At 31.2% G+C, this 20,302-nt stretch overlaps 1 protein-coding gene across 2 annotated transcripts in view; it reads left to right on the top strand.

Annotated features, from left to right (window-relative positions):
- LOC118181191 (regulator of G protein signaling 7-binding protein A-like) overlaps positions 1-19,867 on the top strand; it is a 287,634-nt gene extending 267,767 nt beyond the window's left edge. For both annotated transcript variants that reach the window (XM_085813337.1, XM_085813338.1), the window contains exons 6-7: positions 1,672-1,736; positions 13,689-19,867. In XM_085813337.1, the coding sequence (XP_085669463.1) occupies positions 1,672-1,736; positions 13,689-13,798 (175 nt within the window). In that variant the 3' untranslated portion in view covers positions 13,799-19,867. The remainder of the gene's footprint in view (positions 1-1,671; positions 1,737-13,688) is intronic.
- Positions 19,868-20,302: the final 435 nt, after the last annotated feature.

Here is a 20,302-nt window from a genome sequence, read left to right as displayed (position 1 = left end):
TCGCAATTTTTATCACGCATGGATATTTAGATTGATATTCACGACAAGTTATCACTCTTTACATAGAGAAAATGACTCAAGGTATTATTAGCCTCGAATATTATGTATTTACTAACACGTGTGGATTAAGAGGATTCAAATGTACAGTTTTTTTATTCAGCTGATATGAATTGGAAGTATTACAATGAACCTAATGTTTTCTTATTCCAGTGCTTGCAATCTTTTGATTTTTAAAAGAATACAATACAAAGTGAAATTCAGAATACATATTGCGTATGACCTGATTATATCCATTGCTAACATTAAAAGTTGTATGTGAATAAATTCAATACATTCGTTGTGAAGGAATAAATTCATTCTGTTTGAGTATTTCTTGTGTAGACAATACATTTAAAAGTGAGCAGTTATTAAATGTGAAATTTAACATACTAAATGTATACGAATGGAAATTAGTAAAGTTCACTTTGAATAAAATTCTGCTTGGCTATTATTATAGAACAGCTTTTTCATATAGAATGCAATAAAAAGTACTGACTTCTATTTACATATATAATTGGTGGAAATATTTTTCTCATATGCATAGTTTTATATAAAATTTTATAGATTTAAAGTTTTATATATTTCATTTGGGCTCGATGTTTAAAACATAGTTCTTTCTTCATCTTATTTATCTTATTTATCACTTACTAGGTAATATTTCACGTGAATATTTTTTAGGAGTATCCAATATGTGCTTGTATTTATCTCAAATTCTTTCAACCAAGTAGTGAAATCGTCACAATTGGTTATATTTGTTGCACAATCGTCACAATTGCTCACATTTGATCTAACTTCGCAATGAAAATTTTCAGAAGAAAGTGACGATGCTTTAATTATTTTGTACAGAAAATTGCGTGGCAAAATATTTTCAACCATCTTGCTTAAATCTTAAAGCGCGCGATAAGTAATGTGACATGATAGAAATATTACTGGATGCCCATTGGTCCATCCTATAAGCCACTCCCTCGGTGGCTGCACAGATGTGCACTTGGAAAATATGCGAGCGGGGACCAGGGGACACAACGCCAAATTCTAGGGGTATAAAATCACCATCCACCACCTTTTTTAGTTCGGGTGCCACTGTAGGTTATTTTGAAGCAGGAGACATGAAAAATGAGCAATGCCCTCGTCGGATCTCGAAACACGGAGCTCTCGAATACGCGTCAAGCATGCTGACCAGTACATCACGAAGGCATGCTGAGAAGGCGGGAGAAGTATATTATAAAGTAATTCCAAATAAGCATAAATGGATCATGGACAATATATGGAGAGGCTTTTCTCATTACCTTTCATAATTTTTAAATATGGAGACCGAACAAGAGCGGTTAGAAATTAGAACAATAGGTAAGTTATCATAAAGTCCTAAGTACTGCGCCAGACCTGCCTTGCTTCTATTATCATTTGGATCGTAGTCCAATACTCGATTTGAATTATTTTCAACAAGGTAAACCTTGTCATGTAATATTTCGACGGATGGGGTAATTTGCGAAGATGGGAGGAGCCACAACCATTTTATTTACGTGCATGATCAGAGGAGCTAATTGTAAATTGTGGATATTAAATTTTCCGTTAACTTTCAGGGTAAATGTTTACGAATCACTATTTCAATATGCTTTTTTCCTCTCTTTGCAGGGATATGGATTCTGTATCCGCAATGTTAAATGAGATGTTGGATTTTATGCCTCAAGAAACAGGAGGTAAAATTGACTTTAGTTGCATTAACAATTGCGTGTATTTTATTGCCCCATATCATTCATTCCAAAGTATCCTGGGTATTTAACTTTACTTAATGGGAAATGTTGCTGAATATTCAACGTTTGGTAAAGAATGTTATTAAAAATTTAGGTATAAAATGTAGCCTATCGTCCAAACTACGCCAAATCCGCGAATCTATGAAACTTTTATCTTTAAAAAAGGAAGTGTGGAAGATTGGCCCGTGTATGGTTTCGAGCCAAATCGAATTATGGCTTCTAAAAATTAATTCTGGTGTAAATTAATTCTTAAGCTTATCCATATAGGTCCTTTTATTTTCACAACTATATTATGCAGACACATACATTCGATTACAAAAGTGCTTTAAACATCATTAGTATTCATGTTACGAGATCTTTTAGTTTTAAAATGTCAATATTATAAAAATTACAAAATCTAGCATTTTAACGCCTCCCCGCTCGTATAGCTATGTCTATTAAATGCTTATGCTCACGTAAGGAAATAAAACACAAAAAGTGTGACTTCTTTACTATATAAATTGATGGAGATATTTAATTTCGAAGTTTGGAATTCTTTTAGATTTTCTATACCAGAATTGAGTTTTTAATCCATTTCCTCGTAACTGCAGATTGAAAACATTATAACCATGGGGAACGCCTTAGCGACAAAGCCAGGAGTCTCCATCCTCCTATCACAACTTCTTCTAGGTAACTTTCAGTTCGATGATATTTTAAGTTCATTAGTGCCGGAAAGTTACTGCACCCTTAGAAAAATTCACAGCTTCTCTAGGATTCGAACCAAGGTATTGCGCCATGGCAGCTAATCTTGCCGTATTGTTATATGAGAGAAAATCTATTTTGATACCGAATTAAGTTCGAAAGAAAAAATTTCAATTTATTTAACACAGGGTTTCTTAAACAGGGTTTGGTTTAACACAGGGTTTTGGTGTGGGGAACCCCATAATATTTAGGAAACTTTTGTGGGATCCTATAGCCTTGGGCAAATCCGACACACGCGTGAGTGAAACTGTCGGTTTCTTCACTTGTACTGTAATATAATATTGCAGTTTTAGGTCATTAACTTCAAATTTTGAAATGAATGTTTCGATTATGAAAAAAATACGTCGAAACATTTTCATTTTTCTTTGTCTGTATTATCTTATCTTTATCTATTTTCAGATACATTGTGTAAAAATATTTGGTATTTGTAAAATTATTATAAGCTAAAGAAATATCAAAATTGCTGAAATTTTTGTCGATCCCAGCTGCAGTTCCCTCGAGGTTCTGGGGGTCGCGGACCACAGTTTAGGAAACTCTGATTTTAGAGATATCTTTATGTTTAAAACTAAAAGTAAATTCAAAATACAGCCTAAAAGAAACAAACTGTTGCATTGCGTATGCAAGATCGAAAATTTCATTCCATTTAAATAATGATCAATAAAATCTGTACAGTGATTAATAAAAACATACATATTAAAACTGAACAAATTTTAGTGATCAGCTGACTGTCGAAAATATATATACTATACTAAATTGTTTTATAAGAATAAATTGAACTTAATTAAAAAAATTTTAAAAAATCAAATTTAAATACATATTTAATTAAATATTCTTTGCGCCATTGCTGCAAGGAATGAAATTTAAATTTAAACAAATTTAAACCTAATTTTTAACAAATACGTATAAAAGTAAAACAGCAAATTTAAATTCTAAAAAAGGAAAAAAGCCAAAATAATTTTAAAAAAAAAATGTGCAAACATGTAAAAGATTCAACTCTCGAACCAATCCACAATATCATTCAAATTCAGAAACACAAGCAAACCAAGTGCAAAATCAATGTATGAAAACAAATTCACTAATTTAATAAATTAAACAACCCTTTTAAAAAAATGCATATGTGAATGACCGTTGAGTAGGCAGGAGACAGACTTATCAAGGGGAAGTTGCCTCCAAACCTAACTCTCCAATCATTCAATTCGTGTTTCGTCATTCATGCAGGCAAGGGTAAAAGTCAAAACCAAAAGTAATTCCAACAAAGTGACACCCCTAGAAATCAACATCTAAGAATTAACATTTAAGAATTAAAGTTCAAAAAGGAAAATACCAATGAAGTCCTCTGAGAAACAAGCAAGTAAAGTCAAGAATTAAACTTTTTCTTAAAAAATCGAATTTTTTTTAAAAAAATAATTTTTCATAAAAAAATAATAAAAAAATCCAGAAACCAATGTATCCCAGAAGCCCCTGTCCACAGAAACTTCCCCTACACGAATATGCATATCAATAAAAAGAAACCAAAAAAGAACCAGACACAATCCATATAAATCAATAAGAAACAAAAAGAACCAATTCACAATTTTTCAAAAAAAAAAAAAAAAAAAAAAAAAAAAAAAAAAACCAAATATATATTCAAAAACACAATTTCAAATCCAGAAAACACCTAGATACCACATAAAAAATTTTAAAAAATACTTAAAGCAAGTAAATAGTAAGTTTTAACTCTAACTTACCTACTAATGAGTGTTGGAGTCTGCAAAAGTGTTGTGAAAGAGAAGCAAGTGTGTTCTTCAAATTATATAGATGGCGCTTATGTAGGTAAAGTTGAGTGTCAAGCTGCTATCTTTGTTATAGTAAAAAAATTTTATGTAAACATTAATATTAAAAATTAAATTAAATTAAATTAAAAATTTAAAATCCTACAGGTAGTAATTATCAATTATATAGGGAGTAAGTAACTAAGCCAATCAAGAGATGTAAGTTTGCTTGAAGGAAAATAAAGTGAAGTGGTTTTGTGAATAAAATGTAAACTGTTTGTAATGTGAAATGTGTGTTCTGTTGAAAAATTGTGTAAAAAAAGTTAAGTGAAAAATCTTTTGTGAAAATTGCAAAAAATTAAAGTAATTAAGAAAAACTGAAATGTTTTAATATTAAAGTTGTAAAGTGAAATTTCCCAAATTTTTTTGAAATGAAGTCCTTAAAGAACCTCTAAAAAATTCCCAGAAATTTCTCAAAAATTCCTTTAGGAAGTTAATTAAAATTTAAATTTAATGAAAGAAAATATTAAAAGTTTAATGAACTTGATTTCAATTGGTATATCAAAACTTAACTAAATACTGGCTAAAGTATGGAAAATTAGAAGAAGATTAAAATCTTCACTCAATTCGGGCTATAATTGAGACTTTTGAAAAGAGTTGGCCCTTTATTAGTAAAAGGAAAGAATCCAGTATTGATTAAATACACATATTTACAAAATATTTACAATAAAAATTTACAATAATTTCTCTACTCTTTTATATCCTTCATAACCCTCCAGCTAAGGTTTAAGGTAATGTTATCATATCCAAAAGAGCCAAAAAATTATAAAGTAAAGTCAAGGCCTGCCTTTTTAATATATAAATTAATAAATTTTGGTGGTACTTGGTTATCAACCTGTACATTAATTAGCTTTATTATTTCTTCCTTTAAATCGTCTATTTCAGTACATATATTTTTTATTCTGATAATTTGGCTATGAAATGTGTTTTCTATTACTTTTCTAGAGATATTAGAGTTACAATTAATTAGTTTAATAGTAGGAAAATGGAAATTCCTTCTTTTATCAAATAATTTAATTTTGCTGTGTTTAATAATTTGCAGGTCTAGGAATTCAATAGTATCTTGATTCGTATTCGTTTTATTAAGTGTTAAACTATTTGGGTAAATTTTGAATTGCTCAAAAGTAGAATTATTATTGAAAGTTATAATATCATCTATGTATCTAAAAGTATGAGCAAATAGCTTTAATTCATTTTTATTTAAACTTAGTTGGAATTTATATTCAAAAGTAAAAAGAAATAGGTTACAAATTTGTGTAGAACTGTTTGCTCCCATAGGAATTCCTCTAACTTGCTGAAAGATCTTATTATTGAATTTAATGTAGTTATTAAATAATGCACAATTCAGATAAGTATTCCATCTTTCAATACAAAGGATGTCAAGTATGTCAGGAAAAAGTTGTGGGAGTTGTATTAAACTAGTAAAAATTTCTTCTAATGGTAGAGAAGTATAAAGGTTTTCAAAGTCATAGCAGTTAATGTTCTTGATTGTTACTTTTAAAACTGCTGAGAACTGGAGCATTATTATAAATAATCCAACTATAATTGTGTTGTTTGTTAACGAGATGTTGGATTAAATTACAGATTTTTTAAGTATAATTGCAAATATGTAATCTATATTCTTTTTATAATTATTTGTACCATTAGCAATAAATCTAAATTTGAGTGGTGATTTATGAAATTTTGGGAGAGCATATAGATTTGCTAATCTATTGTAGTTAGATGGTTGTGAAATTTGCAGTTTCTTATGAAATGCTTTTAGCTTTTTTACAATAACATTTTCTTGTAGATTGGTGAGTTTGTAAGTAATGGCATTATTGAGTTCAGTATTAATTAATGATACATAAAAAAATTTTCATATTATGCTGAAGTTATTATTGGCTTTGTCAATTTTGGTAATTATGAACTTTTGTTTTAAATCCTGTAAAAGAGGTATGAGAATATTCCACTGTAAATTGCTATTAAATTCAATTATTCAAATTTTTTGCTTGAATTCTTCTAATACTGCATGTTTCCATGCCATAAAGGTAGAATTTGGAATATTTAATTTGAAACTAGTTTTAACTATAAATTCGTCTTTATTTTTTACGAAACTTTTAAAACTGTGAGGTTTGTTAATTTTTAGTACTGGTCTAAATTTGGTACCTTTTTCCATTAAAATTCTTAAATGTTGGTTTTGAACTATTGCTAAATTGCCTGTTATAATATGTTGATGAAATTTATCGATGAAATCTTTGTATTGAAGCTCTTTACAGTATCAATGGGCTGTAGAAGCTAATTCATGGTGGTTAATTAGCAATTTACTAAGGTTTTTGATACTTGAAAGCTGGTGATCTGTACTTTGGTAGCTGGAAAAAGTTGTTGACTTTTTCTGAAAATTTTGCTAAACTGAATATGTTCATAGTTAGGATGAAGGAAATTGATTTTGCAATAATATTTATTGTATTTGTTATTTGTAGAGAACTTATAATTGCAAAAGTCAATAATAAGGTCTTTGATAATATTGTGCCCTGTAAAATGCTGTTTTACAAATTTTATAAGTAATTTTAAGAAATTGTGCTTACAAGTATGCAACCAAGTAATTATATTTTTAGTGAAATTATCAGTAAGAAAGTAATTATTTATATTATCGTTTAACTTTTTCGTATCTATTGTTGAAAGAAGTTTATGTTTATTACCTGCTTTGGTTCCTCGTAATGTTTTTTTACTGAATAATTTAAAATGGCTGTAAGTTGGAATTTCAGAATTTAATTTAATGTGTTGGTTGAATGTATTGAGTCCATAAGGGTAAAGTGTTTTGAATTTAAGCATGTAGAGTGACTCTTGAAATAATCTAACTTTGTATTCAGGTACAATGTCCAAAATTTGAATATTAATTTTTTTGAAATCATGTATTTGAAAATGTTCTAATTCAGCTGTATTAAGTGTGCTAAAATTAGTAGTTGCAAATTTTTTAATGTGTGCTCTGTGGTTGTTAATTCTAATATTAAGACTATTTTTGGTTTGTCCAACATATCTAAGATTTCATGTGTTACAAGTGAGGAGATAAATGCAATTATAAGTTTCTCAAAAGGGGAGTTGTTTAGTGGCTGTGATATTAAAAGGCATATTGCTAACTTTACAAGTAAGTCATTTGCTAGAATGGACATTTATGGAAATTTATGTGATTGATACGAGCCGTTATAAAAGTAAAGAGGGAGCTAACCTACAATACAGTGAATTTTTAAAGTAAAAATTCTTAACTCAATTTTTGGACAGAAAAATTTTAAAAAACTGGGAATTTAAATGTTATTGCTAATTAATTCACTAAATTAATAAAAAATGAACTATTGTATTAAACTATTTAAGTTGATTAAACTAAATTATTTAGAGAGCGAGTTTAAAATAAAAACAAAACTATTAGAAAAAGAAAGTTGTTTTTAATAAAAGAGAAACAAACCAGGTAATTAGCGCTAAAGCTGCTAAGTACAAACAAAACTGTTTTATAAGAATAAATTGAATTTAATTAAAAAATTTAAAAAATCAAATTTAAATACATATTTAATTAAATATTCTTTGCGCCTTTGCTACAAGGAATGAAATTTAAATTTAAACAAATTTAAACCTAATTTTTAACAAATACGTATAAAAGTAAAAAAGCAAATTTAAATTCTAAAAAAGGAAAAAAGCCAAAATAATTTTAAAAAAAAAATGTGCAAACATGTAAAAGATTCAACTCTCGAACCAATCCACAATATCATTCAAATTCAGAAACACAAGCAAACCAAGTGCAAAATCAATGTATGAAAACAAATTCACTAATTTAATAAATTAAAATTAAATTAAACAACCCTTTTAAAAAAATGCATATGTGAATGACCGTTGAGTAGGCAGGAGACAGACTTATCAAGGGGAAGTTGCCTCCAAACCTAACTCTCCAATCATTCAATTTGTGTTTCGTCATTCATGCAGGCAAGGGTAAAAGTCAAAACCAAAAGTAATTCCAACAAAGTGACACCCCTAGAAATCAACATCTAAGAATTAACATTTAAGAATTAAAGTTCAAAAAGGAAAATACCAATGAAGTCCCCTGAGAAACAAGCAAGTAAAGTCAAGAATTAAACTTTTTCTTAAAAAATCAAATTTTTTTTTTAAAAATTAATTTTTCATAAAAAGATAATAAAAAAATCCAGAAACCCCCGTCCACAGAAACTTCCCCTACACGAATATGCATATCAATAAAAAGAAACTAAAAAAAACAGACACAATCCATATAAACCAATAAGAAACAAAAAAAACCAATTCACAATTTTTCAAAAAAAACAAATATATATTCAAAAACACAATTTCACATCCAGAAAACACCCAGATACCACATAAAAAATTTTAAAAAATACTTAAAGCAAGTAAATAGTAAGTTTTAATTCTAACTTACCTACTAATGAGTGTTGGGGTCTGCAAAAGTGTTGTGAAAGAGAAGCAAGTGTGTTCTTCAAATTATATAGATGGCACTTATGTAGGTAAAGTTGAGTGTCAAGCTGCTATCTTTGTTATAGCAATTAGTCCAACTTTGCATTTATTTCTCTTTTAAATTGTGAAAAATGCAAAATCTTAAACAAAACCCTGCTTTACGCATAAAATCATTTTAAAGACAATAATGAGTTTAAATTTCTATCTATAAAATAACAAAATTGCCTATACCTGAAGGTAATTTTATAGTTAGTAATAAAAATCCAAAATCATGTCTGGAAAAATTCTGTTATGGCATTAGATTTGTATATTTGTCTCTTAATAGTGTAAATGTATCACAAATGTTTTTTAACGGTGTTAAAAAAACAGTGAACTATCTATTCCGTAGAATAAACAGGAGTAATACAGAGAATATTCTGTAGATGGAATAGGGGTATCACCAATGTCTCGCTAGCTTAGGCTTATATTTGACATGGAAATAGAGTTCGAAAAAAATAGAAATAGAGTTCTGTCTAAATAGAACTAGGGAACATTCGGCAGACGCTCTGTACCTTGGGAAAAAATTCGAGATCTGAGGGTTTTCCCATCAAGTAGATAGAGCAGATCAGTCCTGTGTTCTCGCAGACCGATTCAAACATTCGCCAAAGAGAGAGTTAGTTGATCCCGAACAGCGCTGTTAATTCCAGTCATGGGGTAGAGAAATTTGCGCCAGGCCCCGGCTTCAGAACTTCCTCTTCGCTATGTGTTCCTGCAGAGACATAATGTCCTCCAAGTACTTTTTTAGGGATTCGTCAGTTCCTTCTTCACTTTGTTGCCCACACACTACGCAGTCCTCAGAGAAATGACTCTCGGCGAGACAAAAGGTTTCTTGCCCAACCATTTTGCCTTCTCCCTCCATTTCTACATATTCTAGCTTGTCTGACCACTACTGTTCACTCTCTTCCTTTGGCCACAACATTCCCGGAACATTTATTAGTTATCGCGTCACGTCACCATCACTAAATAAAATAAGGAATCGCAGTTTATGATCTCTTTCTTTCTAGAGGGGAGGGGAATTTTTTCAAAAGACAATCTACTCCTCCAACACTGCACAAAAAAAGGGGGTTGACGGTTCTATACCTCCCGTTCTACTGAGCCGACTGACAAAATTCAACTTGCATTTTTCATGTCCCGAAAGCTCGACTGAGGATATATAGCATTAGTCTAATATAGGTATTTTGACACAAAATCGGACTTTTTCTGAAATTATACATGCCACATTTTTTACATATTTCGATTCTATGACTCAAATTTTGCCAAACTGCCAACTTTTGTAAAATTCGCACGCACGAGTAGTTTTTAAAAGATTAGCTATTAAAATTCTAACTCTTCAATATTAATTGAATTAAGTATGAATTTATTAATCTCGCTTTTTTATTAAACTTATTTAATTCTTCCTTTCACATTTCCAAATTTAGGTTCACTCCAAATAAAATTCGCCCATTTTTTATGATTAATTTTAAAAAATTTTATTTTTAAATAATTTTTATAAATTTTTTCAAAAATATTTTTGAATTATAATCTATAAAATATTTATCATCATTTGTAGTAGATGTATTTCTAAGCATACCTGCAAAATATGAGACTTTTTATTCAAAATTTCCAACGATATACGGGAATTTATATATTTGCGCGTTTTGAAATTTGGAATATTTGTTGAAAACGATAATAGCACCAAACGTGGTATACACTAGGAACGAAGTGACTTTTTTCTACTCATGCAAATGATGTATAAAGGGGAAGAAAAATAGGTTGCCATATATTAAGAAATTCGTCAAGTGAATTATTGTTGGCGCAAACTGAAAAACAAAATGCCCCAAGATAAATTTTTGAATTTCTCCATATATTTCGCACCAAAATTTACAGAATTTAGGTATAATTTGAATCGGGAAAAAGACTGACATGTCATTTCATAGAAAGTCCAATTTTGTATCAAAATACCTATACAAGTAACCCTCGTATAACACGGTAGATAGGTTCCTAGAAAAGGAAGTGTTGTGTGAAACCGTGTTGTATGAGACCCAGAGGCAGCATAAAAAGGGAGTTTACGTTCCAAAAACTTAGTAAAAACAAATATTTTTTTAATTATACATAAGCAACTTAATTTGTATTAAAATATACATATGTATGTACAACACACACAAAAAAAATATTACATATTTTAATTTAACGCAACTTTAGTTTAATAAAGTTCTTCGTTGTCATTACTCAGTACAATCAACAGAGAATGTTTTTACGGTGGAATGAGATAGCTTTCACTTTCAGAATTTTTTCCTTCACTTAAAGTTTTGGCATTTTCTTCCCTCTTTAAAAAAATTGTAATTTACTAGTTCTTACCGGGTCATTTTGAAATTTCTCGATATAGAGCTAGACAGTTTTGCAGCTTCCTTTTGAATTTTCGGCTTATTTCAGCAGAAGGGCCTGCACACAAGAAAAATAACTCGAGATTTTCAGCTAAGCGTAGGCGTTCTTTTAATATTTTAATGTTAAATTATTAACTTCACAATCTTCATCAGTGGTAGTCAGAATCGATTTGATTTACAGCTTCGAATGCCATTTCTATCAAATCTGCGTCAATTTCTTCTTTCGCTAATAAATCTTGATTTTAATAAATCCTCAATAACCATGTTCACAAAACCTTCGCCTCCGATTGATTTAGCAAGTTCTAATATGCCGCCGATATCATTTTCTGACGATTCACTCACGTTTTCTATTTCAACTGAAGAAGGTTATATCTTCTAACATGCAATTAACGTTGATGCTTTTGGTTCTTTCAGCTACAAAGATACGATGTCGATTCAGTTCTTGATTGAAAATGTCTTCCAAGCTTCCATTACATTATCGATTTTGAATCGGTTTAAAACTCAATTTTTAAATATATTCCCAGATGCCCAAGCTCTTGGATTTGCTTTCCAATGTACCGGTAAGGTGCTTTTATTTAGGCCTTTAAGTGCGCGAGTATTTAAAGATCTATAAACCAACAAGGATTTTGTCACAAAGTCTAAAGTCATACTGCACAAAAATAGCGTTAGACAATTTTTAGACATCTTAAATCAGGATGCAGTTTTTTCTTTTTTCGATATAAACGTTCTACTGGGAATTTTTTGTTCCACCAAAACCCAGTTTTATCGGCATCGTAAACTTGAACTGCTGTGTATACTTGTTCTTCTATAATATTTTGGAATTTTTCAGGAAACACGCTAGCAGCTTCATAATCAGTCGATGCAGATTCTCCTTGATTTCTTATGCTATGAAGTGCAAAACGCTTTTTGAAATTTTCGAACCAACCTTTACTTACCAGAAACTCTGGCTTGACAGAGGGTTCTCCATGTTCTTTAAGGTGCTTGAAAATTTTAATGCTTTTTATTTAATGATATTACCATCCAACGAAATTCTTTTTTGACTGTTATCATCAATTCAAATGCTGAGTGCCTTTTCCATCTTCTTAATTATTGTCGCCCCCGGCAACGAACTGCACATTTTTCGGATGTCGAAGATCCTGCAGCAGCTGCATTTCTTATTTCTTATAAGAAAATAATAATTTGGAATAATAATTTGGACTGTTTCTTCATTCCACTTAAAACTTTTTCCAATGTAAGATGCTTTTTCTTCTTTTAAAAGATGGTCCAAGATTTGTATCTGAACTTCTAAAGAAATGAATTTCCTCTTAAAAGTTTTTTATCTTTATCGGACATGTTTGGGGACTGAAACTTAATGTCTTAAAGACGAAAAAGATATTCTTTAACATACCGTGGCTCGACGCAGACTGCCGACCAGCAGCATGAGATGCTTATGTTTTCAGGCTATGCAGACAAGGATTTGAATTTTGGAAGCCGAACTTGCAGGTTGTGCGTTTTAAAGCACTTATTGTGACCTCATGTTGTTCACCTTCTGCGATAGTGAGGTTTCTTCATTCTTATCTGGGGACATTTGTTCATACGGGTCATCTGAGGACATTTGTTCTTACGGCTACCGGATCTTGGAAGACAACTGGCAGAACTTACGAAACAAGGCTTCTTATGTGTTAAATGACTGTACGGGTGCTTTGCATAATATGGAAAAACTTCGTGCGGAGTTCATTAAATTTCTTCGGATTGCTCGAACAATTTTCTTATCATATTAGAGCGAAATCCTGTTGTAGGAGGGTTCTCGCAATTTATGAATCGTGTTATAGTTAAACCGTGTTACAGGTTGCCGTATTGTAGGAGGGCTACCTGTATTGGAACAATGCTATATATACATCTAATATATATCCTAAGTATCTTAATACATATCCTAAGTCGCTCTTTCGAGACATGAAAAACGCAATTTGAATTTCGTCAATCAGCCTAATAGAATGGGAGATGTAGAACTGTTCTATTTTTTTCTCCGCAGTATACAAGGTTTCATATTAACTGGATCGAAGATATTTGAAGTAATACTTTCGAAATAATACAAAAAAGCAATTTTCTCTGTTTTTTAGAATGTTTTCGACCCCATTTCATGCTCCAATATTATCTATAATAATCATACTTTAAATCTACAAAATTTTAAATCTACAGTTTAATTATTTGAATGCTCTTACATTATTAACATTATTATTATTTACCTTACAGTTTTATGCAAATAATTACAAACGAGTTCTTCCAGTTAAAGTTTAAATAAATAAGGAATTATAAATTGACATTAGAATTACGCACCGCAAAATTTATTAAAAATGACATAACACTAGCGGTGTGCTAAACAGAGTGGCTTATACTAATCATAAAACTTCGTTAGTATTAAATAAATTGAATCTGGTATCGTTAAACTGAAATAACCTGAGATGTTTTCAGTTTTATTGCAGTTGCTTATGTAGGTAATTTTCTTTCTCTTACAGGAAAGTCTTTAGAAGACACCTACTACAATTGGCAACGGCGCAGGAAACGAGCGCTCTACCACAAATGCAGGTATTGGAGTTGTTTTTGCCGGGCTTCGACCGTGTGTTAAAACTCCGGTGATTTTCCAGAAGCTAAAAACATGCTTACTGTGTGATTTAGAAAAGAGGATTGTCGGACTTTCAAACTATGTAGCAGAAGTGAACCTGTCTAGAATTTGTAGTGTATATTAAGAAAAAGAAAACCATTCTGTGAAAATTTTTCTGCAACATTTATAGAAAACATTAGTAACTTATTAAGAAATGTAAATTATAATTTTAACAATAATGATATTTGGAGATCGCCGGATAAAATGAAATCTTTGATAATACTCTGAGACCGTCCATACTGATCGCTTCCTAAAGAAGTACCTGCTTTAAGAAAAACACAAACATCTCGCAGCTAATGTAGAGTGGGAAAAAAATATTGTGTGTCTAAAATAACGCATTCACAGTATCTGAAGGTAAAGTTTGAATTCCAACGAAACTTTAAAGTGATCTGGAATGGGAACTCAACTGCAAGTGGAATTTGGATAAAAATTATGACAATAGTCTTCGGCTTTGAAAGTTTCAATGTTTCCCTGCAAATCCATGATATTCTCAAGATCAGTAAATCTTAAATAATTATTAACCTATGTTGACATTTTTAGTTCAGGAACAATTTTCCCTGATATTGCACTGTTAAAGCAGTCTCTTAGAAATAGCCAAAACTGGAAAAACCTGCAATACCAGCAATAGTAAATATGTAACAACAGTATTGTTTCATATAATATATACAGAGATACATATATAATATATTTTGTGAGCAATTCCGAAATTAGATGCTATGCCAAAACTTTGCCATTTTCTGATATTTTTAGGCGAAAAAAGATAGCTATGGACATCGGGAGAACAAGAGTAATTTATAATATAGTGTAGTATGTATAATGTTTAATGTGTCATATATTCCTTGTTTAGCAATTCAAAATTTTCTGTGACTTGTATTTTTAATTTTTTTATATGTTGATAAACTTATTTCTCCCCATGTGCAGAGCTATCTGTTTGAGCTTAAAAAATAATAGAATGGCACAAATTCAGCCTTGCGCACATTAAACATTATATAGTATATTATATTACTGAAGAGGTTCACCTTTTAAAAACTGCTTTTTTTTTAAATTTTTTAGTACCTGATTTTCTTTTATGTGGTAGCTCAGAAGTTTTCACAAATGACAAATGTAAACATACACAGCTCGCCTGAAACATTTCAGAACTAAATTCGTACAAAATTGGAAGCTGAAAAATAGAGAATTTTCTTAATTCTTATCCTTCCGCATATTACAGTCCTTGGCACATTGACACAGCTGCGTAATTTCTTCCTAGAACTCATCTTTTGGAAAGTTTTGGTTTCTTTTAATTTTTTCATAGGTATTAAAACAACGACCTTTCAACCTTTGAAATGATCTACAGAGTTTTCACTTACTCTGCAGATGCTAAAACTTGTATATAATGAGTTGAGAATTATGGCACCTGTTTCCCAGAAAGTGCAACTACTGTCGAAATTTTTTTCAAGAATTTCATCTTTTCAGTATTGTCAAAGGTTCATCATCAACATCTCCGCGTCGTCAAAAAATCGTCCGTGGCAACGGACATCATCAATTAGTTCCTGTTAATGATGAATTTTTATATGGCCTCACATAGCATTTCAGATTTCTCCACCGCTGTTTTTCAACCCTTTATAACATAATTTTGATTGCCGTTATTTTCTCATTTTCCAGTTCACACAGCAGGATCAAAGCAAACGATTAACAACATGGTAAATTCTGTCCGTAAACAGAGGATGCTTTAAATGAGGAACAAAAAAAAAGCAAGTTGAGTTTGTACCGTAATAGATCCTTTCAATTATCCTTTTATAATTTTACTGTCATTTGTTAAGGAATTAGTCCTAAAACCTTGGATACACAGTGTGTATACAACGCTTCTTTAAAAGATTAGTCGTCAATTAATGTGTTCTAAAATTAAACTTCAGCATTTAACACAGTTATAAAATAAGTGTGTAGAGACATTAGGCTAATTGGAAGCAGGAGATATGAAAAATGAGCAACGCCTTTGCCGGGAATCGAACCACGGACCTCTGGATTACGCGCCCAGCGTGCAGACCATTACACCACGAAGGCAAGCTAAGAAGGCGGGAGAAATACCCTATAAGCGTTAAGAACGAAGTAATGTAAAATCCAACAGAAATGCTCTCAGCAACTGTAAATATTTAATAATTAAAATCTAACTGCAAGGAAGTTCTATAAATAAGTAGAAATAAATCTCAAAATTTAATTTTCAAGATGTAAATTTCAAGATGTAAGTTTATATTGCCGTAATATTTAATATATATATTTCAGAAAATAAGAGAGTTATATGCTTTATGTAAATAATCTATAAGCAAGAGCCAAATTGAGGTTACAGTTCATATTTTCTGGAATATTTGTAGAAAAGCACGATGGATGAATCTTTGATACAACTTAAAATTTATAAGAGTAAGTTATTCACCTTGTATTTTTGTGTGTTAAGATGAGTAGTATATAATACTGAGTAGAACTCTTTTAGTAATTTAGACACTTCAGACAACCTTGAATACCCGTCTAGTGCTGTGAAATGTGTATTTAAAAAAAGCCAAAAGACAAGTACTTCATTTGAATGCATAAAAGATCATCTAAAGTTATTATATATGAATGGTAAAGTTGGGACTTAATTGCTATTAGAAGGTCTGAACAATTTAATGCTTCTTCTAATATCGTACATCAGGTATGAAGTGGATGGTACTTTGATGAGCCATTGTAATGTTAGCAATAAATGTTGACACTGATATTTCGTGTTTTATGAAAATATTTTCTTATCTTCTACTTCTGTCCAATGGCTTCTTCGGCAACATTTTACGGTTCAATATCTTTGCGGATATAACAGCTAGCTTACACAACTACTTACTTTATTAGAGTAATACATTAATGTAACTGAGTCAAATATTGGGTAAACAACTTAAAATATGTCCATTATAGAAGGACTGTGTGTATAAGTTACATCTTAAGACCTAATGAGTTATTAAAAGGTATTAAAAGTATTAATCAATTATTAAAAGATAAGGTGAGAGGTGAGAATATACACTAGTATATAAAACTTCAGCAATTTTTCTGATTTTTGGCAGTAGTTCCGCAAAAAAAAACCAAAGAGCCTTAGTAAGGGATAGGACGTTCCTTAATAACAACGGTTACGTTGCACCGTCTGTCGATACTCAACACTAGATTATTTGACAGTTCTTGGGGTCAGAGTTTCCATTCTTCAAGGAGCTTCTGTTTCAGTTGTCTGGTGTTTTTTGGAGTTACAATCCTGCCGTTAGGCATCACCAAAATCATCCACATACGTTCAGTGGAATTTCAGTCAGGGAGCACACTGGCCAATACATTCTGTGAATATCTTCATTTTTAAAAAGCTCCTCAACAGAATGAGTCCTGTGTAATAGTTTATTGTCATCCACCTTCCCACATAAGATTGTCAAGACCACCCCAACAGTCTCATTCTCTAATGTTAGTGGAATGAAAGCGTGTTCCTCAACTGGGGCCGAGAATTATTCATGAGACTGAAACGACTGTCATCGGTAAAGAAGACGTGACTCAATTAAGGAAGTGTCCAGTCTTTATGCTCTTTACACCACTGTGCCGTCGATGGGTTTCTGTCAATGGTATGCAACATTTAGAATGGTGGGTGAGTATGCCACCTTTATAAAGTCGTCTGATCACAGTAAATCGAGATACCTGTCGCCCGGTCGTCCTGAGCAACTGCTGAGCAATGTTGACCGCTGTCTCGTTTCGATCTCTTTTCGCCTGCAAGGCGATATATTGGTCATTAATCGCCGTTGTTTTCCTTAGCCGGTAACCACCAATCTTTCTCATAGCTGTATCTGTAATTTGAAAAGCTTTCCAAGCTCGTGAACAATACTTTTATCATTTCCAAGCTCTTGGGAAACAGATGTAAGACTACGCCGTCAAGCTTGCCTGTCATTCTTCTATGCATAAAGGAATAATGATGTTTTCTTGTAGCCGTACTACACGTATATCTCACTTTCAGAAGAATGCGTGGAAATGCGCTTTCATCTTTTCGTGCTGCCTTTCACTGCGCGCAATGATTCCTCGCGTTTTGCGTGCCCTGTGGGTATCTTCTGACGGCATTGTGCTGATGCTTACATATGCGCCCTTTCTGCCGAGTCGGCTTTTCATTGTACTAATCGCAAAATACCCTTTTTAACAATTTCTTAGTTTGTACGTTGGAAATTAAATTTGCTGCTTAAGTTTTTTTGCATACTAGTGTAGCAGAAAAAGTGGTGCTATCATAAACCCGCAAGAATAAAATTTAGAAAAAAATGCTATAAATGAATCCAAAACGATATATTTGACATTTATATAGCTATCCTATCATAATAACTGTTGTAGCTGATTGATTTATATGGCCACTAGCGGAGCTGCAGAACTGTGGCCTTTATTAAATTCATATCTGTCAACTTTTAACAAATTTTGTGTAATTCTTGCGATGCCTAACGTAGTTTTATAGTCTGAAGTCAGAGTAGTTTTTTTTAGGGGGGGATGGAAACTTAAAGGGAACTTTTAGCAAAAACAATGAAATTAATTTTTCACATGTTTGAAAATTTTGAAACAGTTACACGGATCATGAAAAGGGAAATTAGACAAATAAAATTGATTTTAACAATTTTAATTTAATTTTAATTTTTGCTTCTGCAAAAAAATAATTCAAAAACTGCGCTTTGAAATATTCATCGTCTTATTTAAATTCAAGAACAGGGTATTTAAAAATTGCCAAAATCAAAGATAAAGATATTTTTAAACATGACATAAAAGGAAAGAAATTGTGGCAATTTGTCGTTTGTCGTTAACGCGTACTCTCTGCAGACATTCGGGTTATCGCTTGTATTTCTTTTTTTATTATATCAAAAATAAATCTTCGTTTTTGTGATATGAATTCTTTGTTGTGTATTTACAAGTTTCAGTTGTTATCAGCCGTTGGCAATTTCAAGACAGATTTGTGTTAAACTAGTTTGCTTCAAAATTTGAAAATTTCATAATGATTTTTTTACAAATATAATAATAGTATTGCAATATCTTTAAAACAGCACTGATACATTAAACTAAATTTTCGTATGAAAATAATATTAAAATGAAACTTTTGAATATCATGTTTAAAAATAACTTTATTTATTTTGGCAATTTTTATGTACGCCCGATTCTTAGATTGAAACAAAAGGATAAATATTATAATTTATTTTTGAATTATCTTTTGCAGAAGCGAAATAACTATTGTAAATATTTTAAATGTGTTAAAAAATAATTCTGCTTTCCCTATTTAACTGTTATAACCAGTCTCAAAATACTCAGATATGCTTGGAATTTACTTCACGGTTTTTCTTGATTTTTCCCCCCCCCCCGAAAATCTTGCAACTTTTTATTTTTAGAAAGTAGGCAAGTATGAATGATTAAATAGTTTAAAAATTTCTTCGTGGTAAGTTTGTTTGGAATTGAAATATTGAATTGTTGTAATGATCACAACGACACTGACAGACACAAATTTGAATGCCATTTTTATAATAAACAATCTGTTCTATTCCTTAAGCTGAGAAAGGAAACTAAACACGCAAAGATACGAAACACGTGACAAAAACATATCACTCATAAATAAGCCCACGAATCTTTTATTCTTCGGAAATGAACAAGTGTATATTTTCTGCCATGAAAAAAACAGTATGAAATGCCACACTTTTACAGACTCAATAAATGCTTCTGGATAATGAAGAACCGAAGCGAACATACTCTAGTAATCATGGAAGTCGTCTAAGTGTACAGTTTGTTCAAGTGAACGAACGGGAGATTGCAATCTCAGTATATCACAGACAGGAGTATTTTCTTCGGAATTTTGGCTTCTAGCATCGATCAAAGAGAACTTTATTCAAAAAATGGACTTGACATCCTGAAAATTCAGGAAAGTAGATTCTCATTTTCTTAGGGAAATATGTTGTTTTACATTATGACTGATACTATGAAATAAATAAAAACGTTTGTAGAATCCTACGTGTGTCTGAAAATATAAAAATAAAGTATTCTTTTTCTTAATGTAAGTTTCTTTTTGTGTCTTATTTTTATGAAAATGGTCGAAAGAGAATTGTGGATTTGGTAACGGAAGACAATGCTTTCATGCCAAATCAAGGATATTTCTCCATTACATTAACACCCCATTTTCATACCTGCTAATGTTTATAAATTCGTAGAGTCACCAGGTTATTTTTACTCATATAATGTAAAAAATGTTCAGTGCCCTCAACGGAACTCGGACCTGGATATCTCGAACATGCGTCGAGTGCGCTACTGTTACACCACGAAGGCAGGGAGAAAACACCTTCTAAATATTTCATAAATTTTATAAGTAGCCGCTTTCGCAACCATCCTTCATTCTGGCATACAACTGGTTGAATTTCGCAGTCTGAAGGCTAGCGGTTAATAATAATAATAACCTAGAAAATCTCTTAATTTATGTGCTTTATTATTATT

The sequence above is a fragment of the Stegodyphus dumicola genome, chromosome 3, assembly GCF_044657685.1.
Source record: "Stegodyphus dumicola isolate Sdum_Otavi_A_Nest chromosome 3, ASM4465768v1".
Lineage (NCBI taxonomy): Eukaryota > Metazoa > Arthropoda > Arachnida > Araneae > Eresidae > Stegodyphus > Stegodyphus dumicola.
The sequence above is the reverse complement of the archived record's forward strand: the minus strand, read 5'-3'. Positions and strand labels throughout refer to the sequence as shown.